At 39.5% G+C, this 25,961-nt stretch overlaps 1 protein-coding gene across 1 annotated transcript in view; it reads right to left on the bottom strand.

The window, feature by feature from the left end:
* Window positions 1–25,961, bottom strand: part of stk32a (serine/threonine kinase 32A) — a 65,317-nt gene that overhangs the window by 25,900 nt on the left and 13,456 nt on the right. The window contains exons 5-6 of the mRNA XM_084940687.1: window positions 18,413–18,586; window positions 2,115–2,152 (exon numbers count right to left, since the gene is read on the bottom strand). Of these exons, the coding sequence (XP_084796813.1) occupies window positions 2,115–2,152; window positions 18,413–18,586 (212 nt within the window). The remainder of the gene's footprint in view (window positions 1–2,114; window positions 2,153–18,412; window positions 18,587–25,961) is intronic.

Below are 25,961 nucleotides of genomic sequence, written 5' to 3'. Positions count from 1 at the left end.
CCTTATGCATCTCTGCCTGTCTGTTGCATTTTTTCTCCTTTGATAAATCTTTTCAGAAATGTGTGTTCATCACTTTCCTCCTTTGTGTCGTATCCTCGCCTCACGCTCTTTCTCTGTCTGTCTTTCTTTGTCTGGCTGTTGTGACAGCAGGGCTGCCATCCCACATATCCCCTTGGCTCTTTTGAGCAGCTGCCCCATGCCCTCTGATATCTAAGGAGTTTAGGGGTGTGTGTCTGTGCATGTGTGCACTACACTGCAGTATATGAACAAAACGGACACTTTGATGTGAGGCGGCTTTTTAAAACAAAGGAAATAATTCTCCAGTCTAGTTAGTGAATTAGTTATGCACTGATTTAAATATCAGCAGTGCACTGCTAGACAGCCTTTGCTATAATGATAACCAACAAAAACACCTTAAAGTCGTGTCCCTGTTAAGTTAGATTTAAAACCTACTGCAGAGCAATTGATGCATTTACAGTCCTGTAACACAGTGAAACAGAGAAAACAGGAATATGACAAACAAACTAGCATGACCTTAAAAGACAAGTGCAAATAAATATGATATAATAATAAAAATATAATTAATGCATAAATAAGATCGTTTTTTGTTAATAATGCCATGTTTTTACTTGTGTACGAGTGGTAACTGTAGCCCGTTCAGGTTGCACAGATAGTCCAAATCTTTCAAAATTGCACACCCATCACATTCTTCACAAGAAGGTTTGTTGTGTCTCTAAGGACAGTTTAAAAAGAGAGATACAAAGATGGGTGCTTTCAAACATAGAGAGCTGGACAGGGCCACAAAAGGCCATCGTGTGATCGTGGCTCGAGAGTTGGCAGTTTGTCTTGTAATTGGAAGGTTGCCGGTTCGAGTCCTGGCTCCGACAGTCTCGGTCATTGTGTCCTTGGGCAAGACACTTCACCCGTTGCCTACTGGTGGTAGTCAGAGGGCCCGGTGGCGCCAATGTCCGGCAGCCTCGCCTCCGTCAGTGCGCCCCAGGGCGGCTGTGGTAGCTTGCCATCACCTGTGTGTGAATGGGTTGATGACTGAATGTGTAAAGCGCTTTGGGGTCCTTAGGGACTAGTAAAGCACTATACAAATACAGGCCATTTACCATCAACCCAGCAGCAGGATCAGAATCTGCTTTTTTGTAGGAGGAGCACTACCAGAGCCCAACAAACTGGCCTCCAGCAGGTTAATTATCTGACCAAAGTGTCAGATGAAAAAATCCACTGAGTTGGCACCAGAGCCCGATATCCTTTAGTAGGACCTGTTCTCACAATCCACAACTATGCAACCCATTTGTCAAGAATATACCTCACAATAACATCCACCTGGACGATGCTGCATTTGAAATGTTGTCTCCGGACTCTTTCGCAGCTATCTACTTATGCTTCTAGATTAAATCCCTGAACTTTAAGCGACTGTGTGTTATAGTGTCATGACTGAGTCTTCCCTCGTATAACAAAATTTGGAATTCAAGCTTATTTTTGCTGTTCTTACATAAGAACAATTCCCATTCTTTTCTTCACAGTGAAGAATACAGAATAATAAAACATCGTCTACTTACTGAATCGAGAGCTGACACTTACACCTGTTATGAAACTTTATCAATAATTCCATCCTTCTGACACACACACAAGAATTCTAAGTAAGTTTCTCTTTTTGCACATGGAGACGACATGATGAATATAACCTTGTTTTCCACTCCCCGTTACATCACTCCATTTTATTTCATCCCATGGTTCAGAGAGAAAGAAAAAAAGCTTCGCCTAAATGTCACACAGCTTCAGCCAATTCAAACTGACAGTTTGGACAAAACATAAGATTTCACTTGTGCAGGCCTTCTCTGGTAAGAGGCATTTTCCCGCTTTGTGCTGCTTTGTGTTGCAAGACCTATCTAGTCAGTAAATGTGAAAGCTGTCTCTGTGCATTGCAGCTACTTTGATCTGTGCAATTGTGCAACCCAGAGGTTAGAGGTTGGGTGAAATTCTTAGTTAGATGCAGTTGAAGTGTTGAATTTTTAACGGTGAGTCTTTTTGATGGAAATTTCATTCACTGACACTGAAATTAATTAATTAATAAAAAAATATAAAGAAACAGGGCATCTTACCATGTTCATCTAGTAGTATGTTGTCAGGTTTGATGTCTCTGAAAATGGACACAGAGAATACAGTAAAATTAATCTTCGGATATCACAAATCGGATTCAGATTTGTGTTTGTAAATCACAAAGTGATTGTGCAGATATGCAGCACAATTTGTAGAAGAAGCATGATTGGGATTTGCAAACCCCAAAATAATCAAAATTATAAAAAAACAGTGTTTCTTAAATAAACAGTGGATCAAAGTACTGATTACTTGTTGAACAGACACCTTAGAAAATGACTATGATGCTCGAGATCCAATCAGGAGAATGAAAGCTTGCGAGTTCCTCTCTGCATTGAATCATATCTGTTATTAACCTCTGTCTCTCTTCCACAGCATGTCTTTTATCCTGTCTTCCTTCTCTCACCCCAACCGGTCGCAGCAGATGGCCGCCCCTCCCTGAGCCTGGTTCTGCCGGAGGTTTCTTCCTGTTAAAAGGGAGTTTTTCCTTCCCACTGTCGCCAAAGTGCTTGCTCATAGGGGGTCATATGATTGTTGGGTTTTTCTCTGTATCTATGAAGCGCCTTGAGACGACTTTTGTTGTGATTTGGCGCTATATAAATAAAATTGAATTGAATTGAATTGAATTGAGTTTCAAATGCATCAAAATCACAATTATAAGAACGCTTTCACATTCACATTAAACATTTTATCCAACTAAGGCTATAACTTTAAAGCTGTTGTCATTTTAGTGCAGTCAGGGGAATTGTGTGATAACGTCTTCTTTAAGGTAGTAATCTGTGAAATCTGAAACGTTGGTGTGTTGCGTCATCCACTGTGATAAGCGCACAAGGCTCTGGTGTGCATAGCAATTCCCGCAGTTCACCTGTGAATAAAACAGCGTGGGTGGTACTCTGATGTCTTATTTGCTGCTGGTGACGTTTGAGTTTCTGTAGGTGGCACTGTCATCTCTGCCAAAGAGCTGAGATTACTCATATTAATTACTTAATTCTTCTCTTCTTTATCCTAAAAAGGCCTTATATCTGCTTAAAAAAGGAGGTGAATGTACAGCTGACTGGCATGCAGTTCTTTTGAATCATTTCACTTAAGCAAAAAACAATATTTAATAAGGAAACTTTAAAATGGTGATCTCTTACATTCGCTGTGTGATGAACACAAATGAATCTTAACTATTCATGAGAGAACGGGGGCGTCAGGTTAAACTGTGGGAGCAGAAACCTGAAACCTGAGAAGAGTGGCAGGTGTGGACCGAGACCCTTTCAAAAGTCACAGCTTCTCTGCACCATGTGCTTGTTTTTCTCCTATTTTCTACCACATTTTTTTGTTGTTGTTTTTTTTTTGGGGGGGGGGGGGCATTTTTATATGTTTTTTAACCCAACGTGCACTTACTAGGCACTTTATAGCTGATTAGTACTGGACTATGGAGTTGCTGCAAATTTGACATCCATGAGGCAAACCTCCCATCCAAGATGGCATACTGAATTGAGATCTGATGACGAGACTCAGACTCCTCGCTGTTTTTCCAATCACCTATTGTCCAATTCTGGTGATCCTATGTGAACTGTGGCCTCAGAATTATTTTCTTAGTTGACAGGAGTGACGCTCAGTGTGACTTGTCCAACTGCTACAAGGTTTGACCTGTGTGCTCACAGATTCTTCATACCTTGGTTTAACAAGTGGCTATTTGAGCCTTCCTGTTAGCTTGAAGCAGTCTAGCCAATCTCCTCTGACTTCTGGAATCAACAAGGCATTTTCAGTCAGAGAACTGTGGCTCGCTGGATATTTTCTCTTTTTCAGATATTCTCTGTACACACTATAAAAGGTTGTGTGGGAAAACACCAGCCTGTCTAATACCAACAAACATGCCGTGTTCAAAGTCACTTAAATCACCTTTCTTCCCGATTCTGATGCCTGCTTTGAACCTCAGCAGGTCGTCTTAAACATTTCTATATGCCCAGATAAACTTAATTGCTGCCAAGCGATGAGACATTTGTGTTAATAAGCAGCTTAACAGGTGTAATTAACAGTGGCTGGTGGGTGTTTATCATCAAGAAGCACCACAGTAACACCTCACTGTCCTGCTGAAGCAATGTATGTTTGTGGAATTAGATCTAAATCGTAATTTAAATATAAATAGCCCTGTTCTATTCTTATGAGGTATTCAAAGCATTTATAAGATTATTTAATCAGCAAAAAATAAAATAAAGCACACAAAAAGAAAGAAAGAATCTGCTTCCAGTGAAAGTTTCAATTTCGTTACTTTAGTTCAGACATTTTATTTATCTTATTATTTTATGTTTTAACTGGAAAAAATATTCATTTATCACACAGATTATTTTTGCTAGGAGATTTTGTTCCTATTTTTAGTTTTATGTTTTTAATATAGTGTGTTCTTTTCTCCTCTTCATTGAAAACAAGAGGACTAAGTAACGTGTACTAAAAAAAAAAAAAAGAATCCATAGAACTACAGGAAGTTAACTGTCAGGGTGGAAATTAATTTGAACAGAGAAACACTGACTGCTGATTCCCAAACTGTTATAGTGACAAAGGCATCTGCAACAATACCAAGATCCCTGATGACAATCAGCAACTTCAAAGAACAGTTCAGTGTCCAATGATTTCCCTCCTGGCCATTTTTAAAGTTCAAAGCATCGTTATTCTCCACTTTTCCTTGTTTTCATTTATCTGTTTTTGACACCGTCATCTGTCTTTTCCATACCATGACTCTGTCTGCTCCACTGGGACTACTCCTAATATCCTATGTGCTTACACACTTCTTTGCATTTCACCTTTTCACCTTGGTGCCTTCTAGCAAACACACTGAAACCTAAAACTCTTCAGGCACACACAAAAGCACAAACTTAAAAGTGGCGCACAGTGTCATATTCTGCTAATTACCATCCTCCCTGTGTGAGACTGATGTGCCGGTGTGGCTGCAGACTGGATTCAAAGACTGGAAGGGTACATTGTGTTCTCAGCTTCACTCTGTTCTCTTGTCTCTGGAACATATCACCACTGCTCTAAAATGCTTTGAACTGGAGCAATGATATTCAATATTCAGAGCCCTCCTCAAATGTTCCACTGTTGCTTGATGATCAAGCAGCATTCGTTCTGACATCAACTTTACTAAATGAAGACATCTATGAGGAGCATATTGTGTTTGCATTAAATCGGATCATGATAACACAATCAATTGACCTGAGTGTTTTTCATGTAAAAATGTGATCTGTAATCAGGCTATGGGTGTATTTCATAATGTGAGACAGAAACAGTATAGTAGTAGTCCATGCTAAATGAAGTTTTATCAGTGTTTGAATAATACCTTACACATATTGGGTTGCGCATCCTCACTGTTAGTGGGTGTCTCATCTAATTATGTCTTTTGCATATAGGAGCACAGCAGGACTTAGCATATCAAAGGCCACACTGACCTGGGCTCTCTGTGTGGCTTTGTGTGCATATGTGTCTGTGTGTGTTGAACTCTCTTGGAGACAAGGAGAACCTGTAGCATTAGACTTGGCTCTCTGGCAGATCGAGTGGCACAGGCCCAGGCGGGGGTAAGAAAGGTCGACCATGTAACCCTTAATTAGCTGACATTTGCCTCAAAGGCTGGCACTGAGGGGGAGAGGAGGGGCATGTGTCGGCGCTAAAAAAGCACACTGCAAGTGAGAACAAGGGAGCATCTTTTACCGCTAAAGGCCAAGCTGTCATTGTGATGCCACGGGAAGCAGCAGGGGCCGACACACCTGGCTTAAGAGATAAAGCAAAGCGGCAAGTCTCATTAGGAGTTGGTGCATGGTAAAAGCCGAGCTGCTGAGATAGAGGTGATGACCATGATGACCACGAATGACTTTGTCTTTTGGCAGTCGACATAAATGAGCAAGCAAACAGCAAGTTTTGACTTGAAAATATTCCCATTGTATTTTCAAAAACTCACATGATCCATAGAATGCTGCAAGAAGTTGCACATCAGCAGTGGAAAATAGCAGAATGCAAATATCTAATCAGTCAGTCACATGGCAACAACCCAATGTATTTAGGCATTTAAATACGGTCAAGAGAAGAAAGGTGATTTAAGTTGTTTTGAATGTGGCATGGGTTTTCTATCAGATGGACTGGTCAGGTATTTCAGAAACTGCTGATCTACTGGGATTTTCCCACACAGCAACTTTTTTTGGCGTACTTTGGGACCCTTAGTAACAATCATTAGGCTCATCTCAAACTGGTTTCGTGAACACTCAAATGACCTCCACAGACACCAGATCTCAATCCAGCAGGTCACTGGAATGTGCAGGAACAGGAGATTTGCCTTGTGCAGCACACAAATGTGCAGCAACTGTGTGATGCTGTAATGTCAATACGGGCAACGACATCTGAGGAATGTTTCCAGCATTGTTGAATCTGTGCCACGAAGAATTAAGGCAGATGAAATAGGAAGGTGTCAAGCCTATAATGAATGGTCCAGAGAGTGAATATACATATGTAATTAACATCCATCCATCCATCCATCCATCCATCCATCCAGCTACAGTTGCAATTACAGGGATTTCTGCTGATTACTTAAAACTCTTCAACTCACCTTCAAGTCACAGTTTTAGACAAACTAAAGGGAACTAAGCTAATAACATAACATATTCTTGTTTAAAATATAACAAAAGAATGAATTGTCCCACACACTGGTTGGGCTGAACCCTTTATAAAAGTGCTTTTGCAAAAGAAGTGCCAATATTTTTTATAAACCTAGGGATTAAAAAACCCATTGACCAATTCTAATTTGCATTCAGTTGAAAGACCCGTGAATTAAATGCTAGCTTTCTTTCACAGCAGCTGACATAAATTCAATCACACATAATCAAAAGTAGGTCAGACGGCTCTGCACTAATGTTGTCTAGGGGAAAAAAGCAGTGTTAGTATTCACAGGGTTTTTTTTCCTTGACTCAGCACTAAATCAGAGAATGTTTACTCTGCCGTTTACCTTGTTTTTATGACCACATAATCACAGTTGGAGTAGTGGAAGCCCATTCAGTATTCTTGGGATTTAATAATTCCCATTATTTAGTTTCCAGTGATCTGGATGTGAGGTATCTGGTCACTATGGCCTAAAATCCAATTTCATTGCAGAGGACATGAGACATCTCACCCGGTCATTTCAGCTAGCTGTTTGTCAGGTGTGCATTAGCCAGGATAACTGCAATGCAGCACCTATTAGTGCTAAAAAACACATGTGTCTGTTTTAGCGTTAGCCACACCAGGACTGTGTGACGATTGGACTGCTTGGTTAAGTTACACCTTAACCCACAGCAAAAGGGATGAAAGAGCTATACTTGTTTCCTTTCCTTTCTATAATGGAAATTGCAGGGGAAAAAAACTAATATATTTCGTTCTTGCACTGACAACCACTAAACTGTGAGATAACAACTTGTAATCATCAGCCATTGTTTGTCACTGCTGGAGTACTGCAGAATTGTTGCTTAGATGAACAAGGTGTTTTTAAAATAAATTCTCTCAGCCAAAGTAAAAAGTAAAGCATGTATCATGACAGTTTACATATAATTTGACAGCTGTGACGCTAAAGTCTAAAGTCCTGTACACAAATGTAAATAGAGGGGATAAAAGCGCTAAATTTGAAGAAATAGTTTGAGTCTAATAGCCACACTAAAAGACTGTTTAAGTCAAAAAAAAAAAAAAAAAAAAAAAAATCCTGAGGCATGCAATTAAAGAGCTAGAGCATTAAATCAGGAGAAACAGCGGGAATAGTGGCGATTTAAGAAAACACAGAATGCATAGATCATTGATATTCTGTATGGATAAACAGAGAAAATGAAGCAAAGGACGAATGAGAGAGTGTGAAATGAATAAGAAATAGGAAGAAATATAGGAAGCTAGGGGAAAATGAAGTAAGAAAGGAACAAAGAGCAAATTAAACAAGTAGGATTAAAGGGATAAAGTGTGAAATAGAAAAAGTGACCAAAATTTTGGGCTCCTCTGAGTGAGGAATTTGATGAAGGGCCAGAGAAGCTCAGTGAAAGCTGATCCCCTTAGCTTTTCTCTCAGTTGACTGACCCTACAAGCTATTAGCAGGATCTAATGGCCTCATTACAGCATGCTATGAGAGGCAGAGGAGTAACTGAGCCCTGTACCTGGTCATACGACACCACGCTGATACTCGACCAGGCCAACACACCTGAGAACAGAGGCTTGTGCGCACACTCACACCCACACACAGGTCAGACCATTAAAAAAGCACACGTAATAATGCACATGCCGAAACCAACAAGACAGAAGCACACCTGCTTACATGTGAACTGTGAAGCAGTAAGGGCTCCTGGGGGGATTTTAGGGGAAGAAAGCCAGACTTGTTCTGACATGTTGCGGTAAAAGTGGCAAACAATCTGCCACATGCGATGACAAAAACACTAAGCAGTCGGTCTAAAATTAGCCCACACGCACATCCTGTGACTATGACTTCATTGTTGTATTTATTGTATTGTTAATTTGCAGGAAGATCTAAAGAATGAAGCCAAATCAAACATTTAAAGCCACACAGCAAATACATTATTACAATTTAACTTGACCATTATCTTCTTGATTATTTAACAGTCGGTTAGTCCGTTTAATGTGAAATAATGAAAATCACTAGAGCGGCAAAACCTTAAAATCACTACACACCCAGCCCTGGCATCATGACTTTTCCTTTTAGTTTTTTGTTAAATCTTTGAACAAAATGCAAAATTTGTTGATATGAAACCTTTAATCTTGCTGTTTTCCACGTTAAAAAGAAAGCGATTCATAGCTTCTACGGTGAAATTGGCGGTACTAGTTTTCTGCTGGCAGTTTAATCACAGGCTCTTTCATGGCTCGGCCGCTTTAGTAGCTTCTCCCCTCTGGAATAAAAGCGGGGAGCTGTATGAGCTCGTGCCGCTCCCCCTCTGTCACAAAGGAGAGTGGAGGAGCTCTGGAAGCCCCAGAAAGCCCTCAGCTCAGCTACATCCCACACTCTCCCAACAAGCAATACACACATGAACACAGCTATGCACAGTTTGTGTGCAGAAATATGCACGCGACCACAGATTCATACAGTGTCAGAATCCCTCAGTTCTCAGCACCCACGCCCAACAGCCACTGAAGAGCGAGTCAGACAGCCGCTGCCTTTGAACGTGAATTGAAAGCCCAACTTGATCCACAGAGACTAACTGCTCCAATCCAACAAACTGCTGCATCTCTCATCCACCCTTTCGTCTTCCTGTTAACGGCAAGCAGCTCTGACAAGTGCGAGAAAGAGACAGGTGTGCGTGTGTGTGTGTGTGTGTGTGTGTCTCTGTCCTCTAGTTTATCCACATGTGTAAACAATATTTTGCGTGCACAAACAGTTGAGAAGAGAGACGTTCATTCTTTATTCAACAATAAATGCAGACTGTGACCCGGTTAACAAAGTTGGCCATGACGAGTTCCCGGACTCTGGGAGAGCGGCGAGCAGACACGAGAAGCAGCCAGTCAGCGCTAAAAACTCGCATCACAATTACTGGTGATGAATAATTCACAGAGTCAGAAACATTCAGAGATTGTTGCAAAAGAAATAAAATGTCATCTTTTTCTCTCTCCCTGCCTCTTTTCTTTGTCTTTCATCACCTTCTTTTTGTCTCTCAGTCTGCCTCGGATTTCCTGAATGTGCTGCTTTCTCCTTCTATTTTTTTTTAATTCTACAGAACACTTGTGAATTAAATACACAAGCAGCCAATTAGTGATCTTTTTGGAACAGACTTGCTTGTAAACAGTCTATCGTGTTCACAGCACAAACCTCCTCCCATCCTTTAATCTGCTACTGTGAGCTGAGGCTGAGCTGAAGGAGATTTTCGACAAAGATAACGCTCAATTCACCTTTTTTTTTTTTGTTGTTGTTTTTGGGGGTTTTTTTTTGTTTTTGGTCGAAATCAGGAAAGCTAGTACCAGCTGGCACTTTAATCTCCATTTATGAAATATGAGCATATAATTTCACTCTCCCTCTCTTCCCTCCCTCCTGTTTTTTTTTTCTTTTTCTTCATCTGCTGGGAAATAAAACATTAACACGCTCCATGAATAAAGGATACTTCACTTGAAGACCTGACAAATGCTCCCCATCTCAAACAGCTGATGGAGAGTAAGAGTAATGACTTTGTCTGCAACCATGCATACCATTTACTATTTTTTCTCCTTTTTTTAGAGCACAAGAAGACCCACTTCCTTTCACCTTCACTTAAGCAGATAGGTGAATTAAGATCATATTCCCTTTCGGCAGCTTAGCAAAAGGTCTCTTGAGGAGAAGAGGGCGGAAAGAGAAAATAAATTATTTGAAGCACAGCTATGTTTGTGCCACTCCCTCTGAGAAAGAAAGAGACCCTGCACAAGAAAAAACTAAGAACGAGGATGTACAAGAGTAGAGCATGGATAAGAAATACAGTAGGAAGTTGGAAGAGGAAATGGCACAAGAGGTGAAAAAAGGCAGCAATAATGAAAGAGATTATGAGGGAAAGGTAGAGAGTACTGCATGTGTGTATACATGTGAGAGCGAGGCTCAAAGAGGAGATGAGGGGAAGAGATCAGAGCTTGCAAAAGCAGAGCCTCTTTAGCTGAAATAGGGTTGCTGCTGCAACAGCTGGGTCTCAGTATGCTTCAGTTCATTTAATAAGAAATAGTAATGTCAATAAATAGACTGGTTAGTTTCCACACAGAGGCGAAAGCAAACAATGGGATCTGTCAGTTTTTTCAGTATCTTTTGACTTAGTTTTTAGGTCCAGAAGATGTCTCATGTCACTTGGTCTGATAGTTACCTATGCTTATGCTCATACTGAGGCTGTTTCTGAGGCTGCTGGCTGACTCAAAGTTCTGGATAGTTTTAGCCACTTAACCTTTGTTGGCTTCTTTCAAATGTTTGTGTTCAGCTGAATGAAAGCAATTTAAGTATCTGATTAAGTTTGTTCTTACAATCTCATTTGTGGTGGTCCCACTTTGGCAAACTTTCATCTTAACTCAGAGGGAAGAGCTTTCACGCTAACAACATAGCATGTGACTACAAGTGTGTGTGTTTGTGTCTACTTAACGGCAGCACTGTGTGGATGTTGTGCATGCATGAAAGCGACCAGCTAGCAACTGGTTATACATGAGGCTAACCAGCGGGTCAGGGCGAAGAATGCTTAAAAATCTGCCAATTCCTGTCTGGTTGATCATTGCATCTCTAGTTTAGTTTGAAGCTTTTTAAAATACTTTTTGGACAAGAACAAAGGTCTATCCCACAGGAAACAATACAACATAATAACAATGTACAACCAATTTAATATTTGTCAAGGCCTTTTAATAAGAAATTGTTTATATTAAAGCAATTAGACTTTGTATTACTGGTTACTTTGTATTATTGGTCTTAGAGCACTGTATTGTTAACTTTAAAGTTATCTATATGAATGACAGAAACCATCTGTATATTAATGGTCCTTACAGCTTTACCAGGCATATCCATGAAAGCAACAGATGGAGCCGAGGTACATACCTGTATGAATTTTTCCATACATGCATTGCAGGATGTAATGTACGTGCAAATTTCTTGTTGTAATGTCAGCATTGATTATATTTAAGTATAGCCACACTTTTGAAAATTTAGTTTTTTCCACCATTTTTACTAAGAGCACAGTCCTCCAGCGTGATGCACAGCAAGTGAGAGATGCTCCTTCCCCTTGCACAGATTGTCTGAAAGAAAGGTGCTCCTCCTGGATTAGAAGGAGCAAAAATGTTTCATGTCATAAAATGTTAATCTTATTGCAAGTTAAAAAGTGACTTGGTCAAACAAAATGTACCATTATTGTAGTTTGGATCTTTCTCCAAAACAATTAGAATCCCCCCAGCACTCTAGTGCACTGTAGCTATCATGAGGACACAATGGGCAACTGAAGTGGCTGATGAAAAAAATGTGGTGGTGACCAACTGACTACAGCCCAAAAATCACTCAAATATACCCCTTTAACTGAGTCCATGAACCTCTGCTGCCATCCTGGCCAATTGGCATAGCAGCAAACGCATGCTGGCCTGAATACAAACCCTCCTTTTCATCCTTTAATAAACCGCACATTGTCTAAGCCAATGTCCAGCACCTCGTTGCCATTGTGGTGAGCAGCAAACTCAAAATGCAGCTAGCTGGTACCCTGGTGGGGTTCTGGCTCAATCAAATCATCACATTCTATATCAGTCTGGCTGCATTTAGGCAATCTGATCAAAAGATCCACGCCTATCTGATGATGCAAGTATATGCAATTTAGACTTTTGCCTTGAAATGAGGAGATGTGATTAGGTGTGACAGACTGAGTTTTGTAGTAAGCTTAATAGAAAAGTGAACAGTGTCCTTGTGAAGCTTCAACATTCAGATGCTGTAAGATGATGGAAATGGAAAAGAGAACATCAACTACAGTTGCTTAAGATGAATGTACTGCACTACCAGTCTCACTCAGTCAGAGTTCGTCACATTGCTATCTCTCAGTACATTAAAAAAGCAGTGCAGATAGCAAATGAAGACAACTTTAACAAAAGAATCCATAATTGCATGCACTGCAGCAGCAATCAGTGCTATAACATATTATTAAAGTTCTATCATATAAGTGCTTGTTTTCATGCACTGCTTGTAATTTTCAGCAACTTTGGCACAGCTGTGGCTCCACGCTGTAGTGGTTAACACACAAAAAGTCCCCCAGTTGAGACTGAGATGAGACACAAACCCAGCTTCAAGGGGTCACAAGCTAGTGTAAGCCTAGTGCCGATCCCAAATCTCTGTCAAATCAAACATGTGGTTCTGCCTCATGTGGGGACCCTTTCAAAATAAAGGAGCGCCTGAAGAACCCTTGAACTTAATGCCTCATTTGAATGTCAAGTAACTATTTACTAAACTTGCATGTAGCTCGGGTTTAACTTACTGAGTTGAGTAGGTGACCCATAGTGTTAAAGCAGAGGCCTGGTTTGAATCTGGCCTGCATGCTTTCCCTTGTGGGCTTTCCTGTCTTCTCTCCACTATCCTAACACAATAAAGGCTAAAAGCCCAATAAATGCACTTTAAAAAAAATCCGACTTTATATGTTATAATTCCTAACTGAAGCTTTAACTTAGGGGAGTCCTAAAAGGCATTTTTAAAAAAGCCAAACAATTAATCCTTTAATGACTTTAATGGGCAGCCTGTTTCCTGACTGCAACATATTGACTCGTTAAGAGCATAGACTGGTTGACAACATGTAAGTTTTTCCATTATGAGGATTCCAAGAAACACTGAAATGCACCCGAGGATGCACAGATAATTGTTGTTGACGTCAAAGAGGATGGGATGAGGTAAACAACCACAGAACACACACACACACACACACACACACACACACACACACACACACACACACACACACACACACACACACACACACACGGACAAACAAATACACACACATCCCCCACCACATTCTTGCCATTTATCTTTCCACTTGTTTGGAAGGATTTGTCAAGTCTCTGAAGATGTCATATAATTGAGACTCAGTCTAATGTAAATAATTCAGACTTCCCACAGAGATTTATGTTGAACAGTAATGCAGAATTAAGTTTACAAGATATAGGAGAACCAGAAAATGAGAAATATTAATGGCCCATAAAGCCTATAGACTAGTAAATCCCATTATTTTGTTTTTTTAATTAAAATGCAAAAAGTATGGCATAAAAATTTTAATTGAGTAAGTTTTTGCTTTAAATCATTTTTTGGACATATTTCAAAAATATTTTTGCTTGCTTGTTTTTATGACAGGTGAATTAATAAACACGTTAAGCACTATGTATATACTATATATGTGCTTTGGAACTAGTCATAGTATGGATACACACATATTCCAACAAGCCTAGGTGTGTAGAGAGTTTTTGTTGTTTAACTGCAAAAATACCCTTAACTGCTTTATAAAGATTACCTTTGACTAACACCTGTGATACTGAACTAAAAACAAAATAAATGAGTAAAAGGTAGAAGTAAAAAGTATCAGGTAGTTGGGTACAGTTCCCGCTTCAGTTTAATGTCTAAAGGATGTGATGTAGTAGTGCAAGATCTGACCATCTAGAATGTAGAATTGGTATATCTGACAAATGAAATTTAAAGCACTCATACTTGAATAAGCTGTGTCATCTTCATTTTATTGTACAAATCTGTTTTATGGCTCCATGTTTAAAAACCTGTTCAACACCTGTACCTCTGTACTGTAATAGCATATGCAATACCAAACTTACAACGTCTATTTTAAGGTAATATTATTTTCCATTAAACATATTTCCACTTTGTGTTTCATGCTCAGAGGTTGCTCTATTGTCCCTTGATGACACTGAACTAATTTCCCTCCTTACAGGATGAGCTGAAAGACTGTTGCTAAGATTGAATGTTCCCATGGGACCGTTCATGTTTCCAAATAGCGGCAAACTATACCGTGCAAGGACTCATTATTGAAAATTACATAGATATGTCTGCTGATGTTGCCATTGTTGTCTCGTTATTACGGTACCCAGAATATAACTGGGACATAACTGCATAAAAGACATTTACCCTGATCTCAAACCACACCAAAACCTACATACACTATGCAAAAGCCTCGAGCCACCTCCCATTATTTAGTTATCAATATAATGTCATTATTCAGCTTCTAAGGAATCAGACTTTCTTGTAATTTCTTGTAATTCTTGATCAATAGTTCTCTAGTTATGAAGGTCTTTCAAAGCGAGGGAATGTATTTTTGTTGCTTGTTAAGCCACTTAACACTGACCTATGAATCATTCAAGCATAAAAAAAGGTCCAAACTATACATACTCCACATAACGGACATCTTAGCAAATAACTCATTTTAAATGGTATCTTCATTTCTAGTAGCCTGATGTAAAAAACATATAATTTCTTCTCATTTCTTTAGTTGAGTTTGAAAAATGCCCAAGATAACATCGTTTTACAGGGATCACATTGTATTTTTGTAACAAAGTGATCCCCGAGGAGCTAGCATCATAAACAGTGTGTGCGGTTTGTCCTCAAAAAATGTAAGAAAACAAGTGGAAGGCAAATTGCCAGGCCTATTTATGGTAGATCTTAAGAAAAAAAGCAGTAAAATACCACAGCAGAGATCTGACACAGGACCTGAGAGATGCATTGGCTCTTTATCCATCTACTGTTCATCAAAGGTTCATCAGAAACGTTGTCAGTGGAAGGGCGGCTGTCAAGAAGCCATTCTTGAGGAAGGGAAAGAGGAAGTAAAGACTGAGGTATGCCAAATTACACAGGAACTGGACTGAAGATCATATGGAGTCATGAATCCAAATTAGAAAATTTTCGTTCACTAGTGATTATTATTAGTGTAATAATAACAGAGGAGGTCAGGAGAGAAGTCTAACAGCGAGTGGAACAGTAAAACGGTGTTGGCTCTGTCTTTCAGCAAGTAGTGTTGGAGATCTTTTCAAAACGGATGGAATTATGAATACATGAAAGTACTGTCAGATTTTCATCCACCATGCATTACAATCTGGAAAGCATCTGACTGGCTGCGGATTCAAAAAACAAACATAAATATGTTAGGTTTATATTGTTGGATTGTCATTTATGCTTAGAAATATATACTCATATATGCTTAGATTTTTATAATCGATTGCATAATGATAGAGGTCTGATCCTTAGCAGTCTGCAAAGACTCTGAGTGCCTCCCACTCTGGCATACAGACACATCTTAAGGTCATGAGAGAGGTCGTACCTTCTCTTACTGATTTATGGTATAGGAGGACACCTACTCTGTATCTATTTAAGTATAAGAGCCCTTTGTTTAGGTGGACCGCTGGACTCCTAGCACCAGCTTTGGGGAGTCTTCACAGGGTCACACACACACACACACGTGTGTATTTATATCATTGTGGGGACATCTCATTGACATAATGCTTTCCCTAGCCGCTTACCCTAACCCTAACCATCAAAAATGAATGCCTAACCCTGACCCTTACCCTAAACCTAACCATAACCTAATTGTAACCCTGACACTAAAACCACATTTTGAGTCTCAAAAATGCCTTCAAACTCGTGGGGTCCCCACGAGGGCTGTTTGTCCCCACAAGTATAGTAAACTACCAATTTTTGGTCCCCAGGAAGATGTTAATACCCGTGTACACACACACACACATACATACACAAACCCCTTTACTATTACATATATTATTTAAGTTATTAGTTGGTAGAACATTAAAATTTCTCGGATTGTGTCTAGTTTGAGTTTGTGTTGCAGCTCGTATGAGCAAATATATTGTATGTTGTTGGGTCTGTCTAGCACAGACCCACGCTGGAACGAGACAATTCTTGTCTGTGTGTATGTATAGATGTGTGTGTGTGTGTGTGTGTGTGTGTGTGTGTGTGTGTGTGTGTGTGTGTGTGTGTGTAGAAGCATCAGTACCGTATGCTGATATCCAGCCATCATATGGAAGAAGCTAATGCCATGCGTATTTTACCTCTGGCATGATCAAACTTGTAAATGACATAATTAACATGTGATCGTGTTGCATGTGATTAATGTCATTATCATCATTGCTCCCCTAATTATCATCAAAATCATTAAAGACCAACGGAAAGAGAATCTGTATGTCTCGTATTTATACCCATATAGACAGGTGCATACACACACAAAACGTCCACTGAAAAGCATTCGCTCGGCGAACCCAAGTCAGCACGTCCACGTCTGAGTGAGGAAATTATATATTCAATTTCCATACAGATGAGCCGAGAGTTACTTTCAGCTCCTCTTCCTATTTGAAGCTAATGAATGCAGATTGAAAAGATGTTGATTCCATCTAAACAAACGCCCCCAACACCTGCGCATCAACTGGCAAGTCTGTCCTCTCCAGGACTGAAATAGAAAACATAATTTAAATATTCATACCCCTCAATGGGCTGAATGAATAAGCAAATTATTAATCCGTCCCACTTATTTCTCCTCCTCTCTTTCCTGTGGAGGTTTAAGAGCATGGACAAGAGCAAGTAGCCTGCTTAACGTTAAATGGTGTAATTTGTTATCTGGGGGTGTTGATAAATTAGTGTTCTCTGTTACAGTGATGTTTCCTATTAGTCATGATCTGAGAAGGTCTTTTTCCTATGTTTGTGTCTTTGCTCAGACATCAGAGTGGAGGAGTAATTTTAAAGACCAATGTACACAGAAAGCATTTTATCAACTGTTTTTGCTGTCCATCAGTAGTGTTTGGATTTCATCAAGTGTGCCCATCGACACGCACTCTAAAACCTGCCGTGCCCTCTAAAATCAATGAATGAAAAACAGTAAAAGATGATTTATTCTACTGAGCCATCATCAAAACCATTTTTATATGGGAAATTTTTCCATCAATCTGGTGTAGACAGTGGGTCTGGCTGCCTTCCTTAAGGTCCGCTTTGGAAGACAGCTTGTTCTCAGGACAGAAACACTAAACAGAGGCCTGAGTCAGTGGGAATTAACTCAGGTAATGTGGATTCCCAATAAGTGGTGTTCTGAATATAGACATTACATTGCTTCAGTGAACATCATTATTGATAGCTAATTTTCATGGACTGCTAATTCATAAAATGTCCAAAACTATCCTGTAAATCATAAACCGGGTAAATGAAGAGAGTTCTTTGTATGATACAGGGTTGCTGTATTGTTGTCTGTTACTATGTCACGAGTAAGGCAGTTTTTTTTTTTAACATTTTGCACACTCAATGTACTTAATGTATTTTGGCAGCAAACCTTAGCCAATAATGGAACATCTCATGCACTTTGAGTTATTCAGCAACTTAAAATAATAACATTTGGCAGTAGGCACACTTTTATTGGCTCTCTGAGTTGTGGTTTTGCCATAACAGCAGATATTTCTGCCTGAAAAGCACTTAACTTGCATTTTGAAAATTAAGTAAGGCATCAACACAGCAACATAGATGGAACTGGCGCATTTGATAATGGCCGTAGTCTCTGGCAGAGGGTAAACTGTTGTGTCAGGGATGACCTTAATGTCAAGACATCTTGACCTTGCCCTGTGGTGGAGCAGTATTAGAAAACTATGTGGATGAAAACAGCCAAGGAGAAAAGAGGAGTACGCAATGCCCAAGCTCTGGTGAAAAATGAGGCAGGAAGCATAAGGAGGACACGTGCTGAAGACTATTTCTGTCCTGTTATTTTTAAAGAGACAGAGGGCAACAAACCCTTAACTGTATCATTAAAGGTTATTACAAAAAACTATATATTAAGTTATAAAAATGTCAGTTTATAGAAACACCTCTTACCTGTGTATGATGCGCTTGGTGCGGAGATATCCCAGAGCCAGAGCCAATTCACAGATGTAGAGTTTGACAGTGCTCTCTGAGAAGTGCACATTCTGCTGGAGGTGGTAACGCAGGTCTCCGCCCAGAAGCAGATCCACCACCATAAACATGTCCTCCTCATCTTGGAAGGAATACCTATAAAGAAAGATAAGTCACAAAGAAGAGTGACATGGTAACAAAGAGTCAGGGAAATGGCGAAGAAAACTGGAGAAAGAAATAAAAAATGAGGAGACGTGTAAGAGGAGGAGGGAAAAGAACTAGGGAATCAAGGGATGATAAACCCATCAGCAAAAAAATAAGATAACAAGCGCAAATTGAACTCATGCCAGGTTTGTGCACCTCAGGCAAATCAACCTTTTTAAGATAGTGTGTAACACCTTAGTATAAAAAGTTTGACAAGAACAAAGAGTTCAGCAAAACCTTTCGGGGTTTTAACAACATGATCTCTATTAAAAACAACCTCGGAAGCCTTGCATACTCTCCAAGGACAGGTGCTCCTCTAAGTCCAGGCCTAAAGAAAAACACTCATCACAGTCTTTCACATTGCAGAAAATGCTGTCTATGTGACGCCTGTGGCAAAGTTTATTAACCTTCTGTCAGGGTTGGGGGTTTTTGTTCTCTCCCTTCCTCTCTCTTGCCTTTTCCCCTTTTCGCTGCTCTCAGGTGACGTTTGGGATGGTTCCCTGATCAGTTCCCTAATCTTTCTGTAAACTGAATGCTTTGGTCTAGGTCGTTATGACACTTTTAAGGCTCAGAGAAATGAGAAAATCCCACAGAAGTGGCTACACAGGAGGCATGTGAGACAGCTAAAACAACACTCTTGGTTGAGCACTTTTGTACAGCTTAAAGAAGAATTCCAGGTGTTTCCCCCATCCATGTGGCTCCATGGGTACAGGTATGTTTATGAAAATGTTATGTTGCACAAATGTTACATGAATGGGGTTTATTGGATTGACTGAAAAGCCATAACAATGGGAAAATCCAGGCTGAAATGCAAAATTCTCCTCTAAGATGACAGTTTACAGAAAATAGACATTGGACAATGTCTACTTTTACAACCTTATTTGTTTGGGTCATAATTATTAACCTGTCAGTCAGTCTTAATAAATATCATTCCATCATTCCATCCATCCATCTTCTTCCATTTATAAAGACCAAAGTGCTGCACAAAGCCTTCAAATTATATATAAATACACCTGAGATATACTTAAGTACATCATCACTCGATTTAAAAATATAATGTGAGCCACTATCATCCTTATACTTGTATGGCAAGGATAAAAAAATGTGCCTTCTTAGTTGTCTCCACATGTCATTGTATCATGAATAGCTTGCTAACTATTCTTGTTTCCTCTTAAATTTTCCGTGGGCTCAATTTTGCATAGTTTGTACAGTTTTTACAGTACACGGTAGTTAATATTTGCCTATATATAGTCCTGTATTGGTGTTCATCTGTGAAGAATGCGCTGAGTGTGACTGCGGTCATCAGTCTGCTCATCCCTGAAGCTCCAGCATGCACAGCCAGCCTGTCTCAGCGAGAAGTCCGCTGCGTTGCACTTTGAGTAGCTGTTGCACAAATAATTGATTTTACATGCTGAGCTTCTCACCGGGGATGCACTTTTTGTTCACTCCATTTAAACAATGACTTAATTAGTTTCTCACCCACGACTAATTTATGCAAAAATTGTATAAAAAAATCGCAGCTGCCTGCTTTTTTTTTTCAAAGCTCGCCTAGGGTTTTGTTCTGCATACAGTTGTCAACACAGTGTCCTACATTTCCACATTCATATCTTGCATAAAATATCAGATCTGCTGCTACACTCAATTGAAATGTGGATTTAATCGGATGCAAACAGCCTACAGCTGAAATTGTTGCATCTTTGAAAAGAGTATTTCTGTTATTGCCGGCAGAAAAAGATCATCTTGGCTAAAAGTCAAAGTGTAATGACCAAGGATGTCTTTTTTTTGGCTGTATTGGTGAACACCCTGAAGGTGAAGCTTTTCTGAACTGGATGGATGGAGATTGATTAAGCTGACTCCAAACTGTCTACTACAGCTCAGATAATGCTGAGACCACTCAACATCTGATTGCCGCAGCCTCCGAGTTTGCAAATACTATCTGTGGCATGGACATCCTGGAGATGCATATATTTATATGCAACAATAAATATTTATCCTAAAGATAATCCTATTTCTGACTCTCTTTAGGATATCCTATTTACCCAAAAGTCAACTACATTGAATCAGGCAAAATATGGTATTTTTGCACCAACAAGGTGATTCCAAAAGAGATCTATGCCAAAAACCTGTCATATCTCAGTATGGCGTGCAACATATTCTTAAAAATGTGTCAAGCCAAAATAAATCTACAGCAGAACAGAATCTGGAAGTCATGTCCTTATGAATAAGAAAATAAATCCAGCGAAGAAGTGACACAGGACCTCAAGAATTCACCAAAGCCTCATCAGAAATTGTCTCAGTGTGTGTAGATGTAGGAAAGGCTGACGCACGTCATATTACAGAAGAATTTTAGTGAAAATCAGTGCAACAGTTCTTATGGAGTGAAAAACCTATATTTTAAATTAGCAAGAGGTACAACAGCGAGTGTTTAAAGCGATCTGTAAAAAACACAATGGATGCTCTGTCATAGTTTTAAGACTGATGGAACTACGAAGGCAGAAACGCATCGGATTTTAATCCAACAATAATGTCATCTGGAAAGTATCTCTTTGTTAACAGCTTCATTTTTCAGCATAACAACGATGTCAAACAAATTGCCAATGTAGTAAAAGCATAGCTGGATGGAAAAACACACAATGGAACGCAATCAGTCATGGATTGGCCTCCCTAGAGCCTGGACCTCAATAATGTGGGGGGTCATCCGGCACTGAATAGAACAAAAGGCACCCAAACGTCAAAGAAGTACTTTGAATGTCCTTCAAAAACTCTAAAGAACGATGTCTTAAAGAAATTACAGAGAAGCTTGTCTAACAGAGTTCAGGTTGCGATGAAGAATAAAACAAGGTCATAATGAATAATGACGCATTGTACAAAACATAGCTGTGTTGGGACAATGAGAATAAAAATGTATTCAGAAAAGAGGACCTTTAACGGGAGTCTACCAAGATTTTATTCTGGAAAAGAAAAGTTTCAGCTGCTGCAGATATAACTAGAGTGACAGAGTGGTTTGGCATGTATGCTTGTGTGTGTGCATAAAGATGAAAGAAAGGAAGAGTGAGTTGGAAAACGATATGACGCTTGAGTCTGGCACAGAAGGAAGAGACATACATCAAACCCGCATCATATTAACGCCACACTCTCTGCATTGCTTGACTTTGATGCAGGATTTGTAGTTTTTTCGGATGACACAACTCCAACTGTGTTCATGGAGAGTAAAAATGTTCTAGCTAATTATATTGCTCTAGTTCTGTGTACAAAGATATGTGAAGAACTAATGAACCACACATTTGGATATGCCAGTCTAGGTGCTATCCTGTTACTGCGTACCTCAATTACAGAAGAATTATAGAAAAATAAACTGTAAGGAGTGAAATAGCAGGAACAAGTATGCAAATTTTTAAATGCGATGCTGAAAATGTGTGAAATACTGATGACTGAAAATCTGATAGTTGCAAAAAAACCTTGCCAAAGACTGCAAACCAAGATAGGAAAAATAGGCCTTTTTTTGTTTAAAGTGTGCGCCAGACAACTTTTAGTGTTTGTCGGATGGACTCTATTTTTACTCCATCTACTAATCGTTTGATTGACTGTCTTTGCTTCTCATTTGCTCTCTTGCTGTTTCCTGTGTCTCTCATCCCTTCTCCCTTATTCTACCTTAGTGTTTTTCTCTTTCTGTCACACACACATGGAGTGTAAATACCTCTAACTGAGCCAATTTAAGGAGGTAAAGAATACAACGGGACTCTGTCACAAGTATTTAGGAGACACAAACGGAACATTAATTGCTCTTTTTTCTTGGCCACAAAACAAGAAAAGGAGTTACTTGTTTAATATGTATACAATGAGATGATTTCTTCTAATATGCTGAGTTCAGCAACTTTTTTTAAGACAGGGGAATTGATCTTTACATCTGAATTAAATGTGCTTCTTGCTAATTTATTCATTACTACTAACTATTTAATAATTATTTATTTTATGTCATGTATACTAGAGATATCATGAGCCAATCTTATGGATTTCTGTTTGTGTCGATTTAGGTATATTTTAATAGACTGAAATACAAATATGAGAAAAAAGGGTCACAAATATTGGACATTCCTATTCTTTGCATTTAATTCATTATACATCCAATTAGTTCATTAATTACCAATTACATGCCAGATACCAAATGCATTTAAGCATGCAGATATGGTCAAGATCACCTGCAAAAGTTCAAAGCAAACATCCAAATGGGGAAGAAAGATGACTTAAGCGACTTTGAATGTGGCATGGCTGTTGGTGCCAGATTGGCCAGTCTGAGTATTTCAGAAATTGCTGATCTACTGGAATTTTCATGAAAAACCATCTGTGGGTTTTACAGAGAATGGTCCAAAAAAGAGAAAATATCCAATGAGCATAGTTCTCTGGATGAGACTGCAGTGAGGTGATAGGAAGGCAACAATAACTCAAATAACTACTCGTCAAAGGAAAACTGGACAACTGAAAATTAGAATAATGTTGCATATTCTGGTCATTCTTAGTTTCTGCTTCAACATTTGAACAGCAGTGTCAGAATTTGGCATAAAAAAAAAATGAGAGCATTGATCCATGCAGCCTTGTATCTTGTATTCAGGATGTTGGCGTTGGGGTTACGATGTGGGATAAATGCTTAGCCCCCTTACTACCAACTGAGCATCATTTAAACACCACAGCCTACCTGAGTATTGTTGCTGAACATGTGCCTCCATTTATGACCACAGTGTGCTAATCTTCTGTTGCGTCTAGCAGTACAATGCACCATGTTTCAAAGCTCAAATCATCTCAAACTGGATATTGAACATTACAATGAGTTCACTGTACTCATACGGCATCAGTCACCAGATCTCAACCCAGCAGAGAACCTTTGGGATGTGGTAGAGCAGGAGATTTGCATCATGGATGTGCAGCTAAAAATCTGCAGCAATGTTACCGGCACCTTCCAGAATCGAGGCCATGAAGAATTAAAGCAGGTAACAGAAGGACTAAGGTGTATCTAATAAAGCAGTGTGTGAGCATAAATGCATTTTTTAAATGTTTCAAAATCAAACTGTGGATGGCGCTCTCACTTTACCTGCATTACAGGATTTAAATGTTCTTGTCATTTGTTAAAGGAAAAAGAAATACAAGAGTTTTTTGAGGGATGGGTTCAGTTGGTTGGTAGATTATCAATGGTCAGTATAACCATGTATTGTAATAACACATACGTTAATATGAAAGTTCAATGTATTACTTGTTCAACTACTTGATGAGTTCACAACTTTGTGTTGGCTTCAGGGCAGCGAGGCCATCAAGTTAATCGATATCACTCTAGAGCCGTCCGTGAAACCAGTTTAATCGAGTAGAAAACCAACTCTCACGCTTGGCTGAGGTTTCCATGTTTTCCTGTCCCACTAGGATTTCCGTCAAAGAGACAAGGTGGTAAAAACTGAAAGGGCTTAGCCATAATTGGGGGGTGGGGGTGTGGGGTGCTAATGGAGGAGTGACTGACTTGCCAAAGACTTCCACATAAAAGAGACAAAGCATCGTACACTCACACAGACCTATCTGTTTGTATGGTTGTGGTTTTTGCGCTGCGATTAGAGTGCATTAAGTATTTTTTTGATTTTTTTTTAATGATAGTTGATAATAATCAACATCAATCTGGAGATGACTGACTTAGTACTAATACAGCTCTATAATTCAGCTATTTCAGCACTGTCTCTTCAAAAAAGGAAGAAAGAAACGGTGCTTGTGAATGTGCTCTCCCTCTCAGTCGCTCTCTGACCATGGGGAGCTGGTACTTGGAAGGCAGTTGAATATGAATGAAGTCTTTAGTGACCTGCTGCCACTGCTGTCAAAATGAATTAGAAATGGCACTGATTATGTTGTTTGCCACAGGTAGAGTCTGGGTCACAGAAGCTACCTGAGTTACCACTGACGCTGTCTCATATTAAAACTGTGCATTGCGCTGATCACTGTATGTAAACGAAAACAATCCTAACAACTTAGAGAACCCCCCCTTCTAAATAACCTTGTTTTAAAAAGTGGCAGTCCAATCACAGCTGTAGTAGTTTGCTTTTTCTTTTCTGAACACATTTTTTGTTGTATCCTAGATTAATAGCAGCTAGACAGATAAAGTTTCACAAAACTTGTTAATAATGGATGACATAAACAACATAATGGCATGAAGATGAAAAGCTGTACAAGAATGAAATGGAAAATAATCAGCCAGTAATGGGAGTCCCGTCTCCATTTGCCTTTGCACCTGCAGAAAGAACAGACATCCACACGCAAATAACGCTGTTGATGCTTCAACCACAGTTGTGGGCTGACAGAAGCCAAGAGTCATCAGGCTGCAGATTAGCACCTGTGCATTACGTTGAAACTGTGAAAAACTTTTGCTTTCCTGGCATCGAGCCTGGTGTCTCTGTGGCGCGCTAGCTCTCTCTGTTTCCTCAGCTTGTCTTTTAACCGCTCCCACCTCCATAATATTCTTTCTTTCTGTGCTTAGCTCTACTGTGCCACACATGCATTTCAATGTGACCCCTTTGGTGGCTTCCGGGCAGCCGGTCCAATGGGAGAGCATCCACCATGGAGCTTTTAGAAGCAAAGACACCCCGGGCCATTTTAGTAATGGAAGAAACCACAGGGGCTCACAACCTAATGGTAACGTGTCCTTACAAAAAGACTCCCTTTTCCCTCTGTCAAAGGTAACAGTTATGACATGTAAGGCTACACAGTTAATGAAATAATACTGAATATGCTGCAGTTTCCAAAGGCCTTATATTTTCATCACAATATAAAGCGCCCTGAGATGACTTTTGTGTTGAATCAGAGCCATATAAATAAAACTGAATTGAATTTCTATACGGTATTGAATGAAACTCTCATCTAGTACATACTTAAATAATAAAAGGAAAATAATATAGCCACTGCCTCACTTGTATTTCTAACACTAAATTTAATATTGAAGCACTTACAACAGACTTTTGGTCTTTGCAGTAATCCATCTTCCATACACCTTTTGTGAAGTTAATGAACTAAAACTCCCTCTAAACTGCTGAGTGATTTTTGCTCATTAACATTTATCTATTGAATGCCCGCAGCATGACAACCACACCAGTGAATCTCAGTGATAAAATGCCTAATCAGGACTTTGTTGTTCACCACAGAGTACTGCAATTATAGTGATCAGACATAAATACTATACAGATGCACACACGCCTAATCTGACCACCACACCTTGTTTGAAATGGGCAGAGACAGTCAACCGCTCAGACTGTGACATGCCGGATCGATGCCGACAGCCTTCCGACCTTCCTCCCACCCAATC

This window comes from Perissodus microlepis, chromosome 10 (genome assembly GCF_051167445.1).
Source record: "Perissodus microlepis isolate ML-2025 ecotype Zambia chromosome 10, ASM5116744v1, whole genome shotgun sequence".
Classification (NCBI taxonomy): Eukaryota; Metazoa; Chordata; class Actinopteri; order Cichliformes; family Cichlidae; genus Perissodus; species Perissodus microlepis.
Note: the sequence above shows the minus strand (reverse complement) of the source record. Positions and strands in the feature narration are given on the sequence as shown.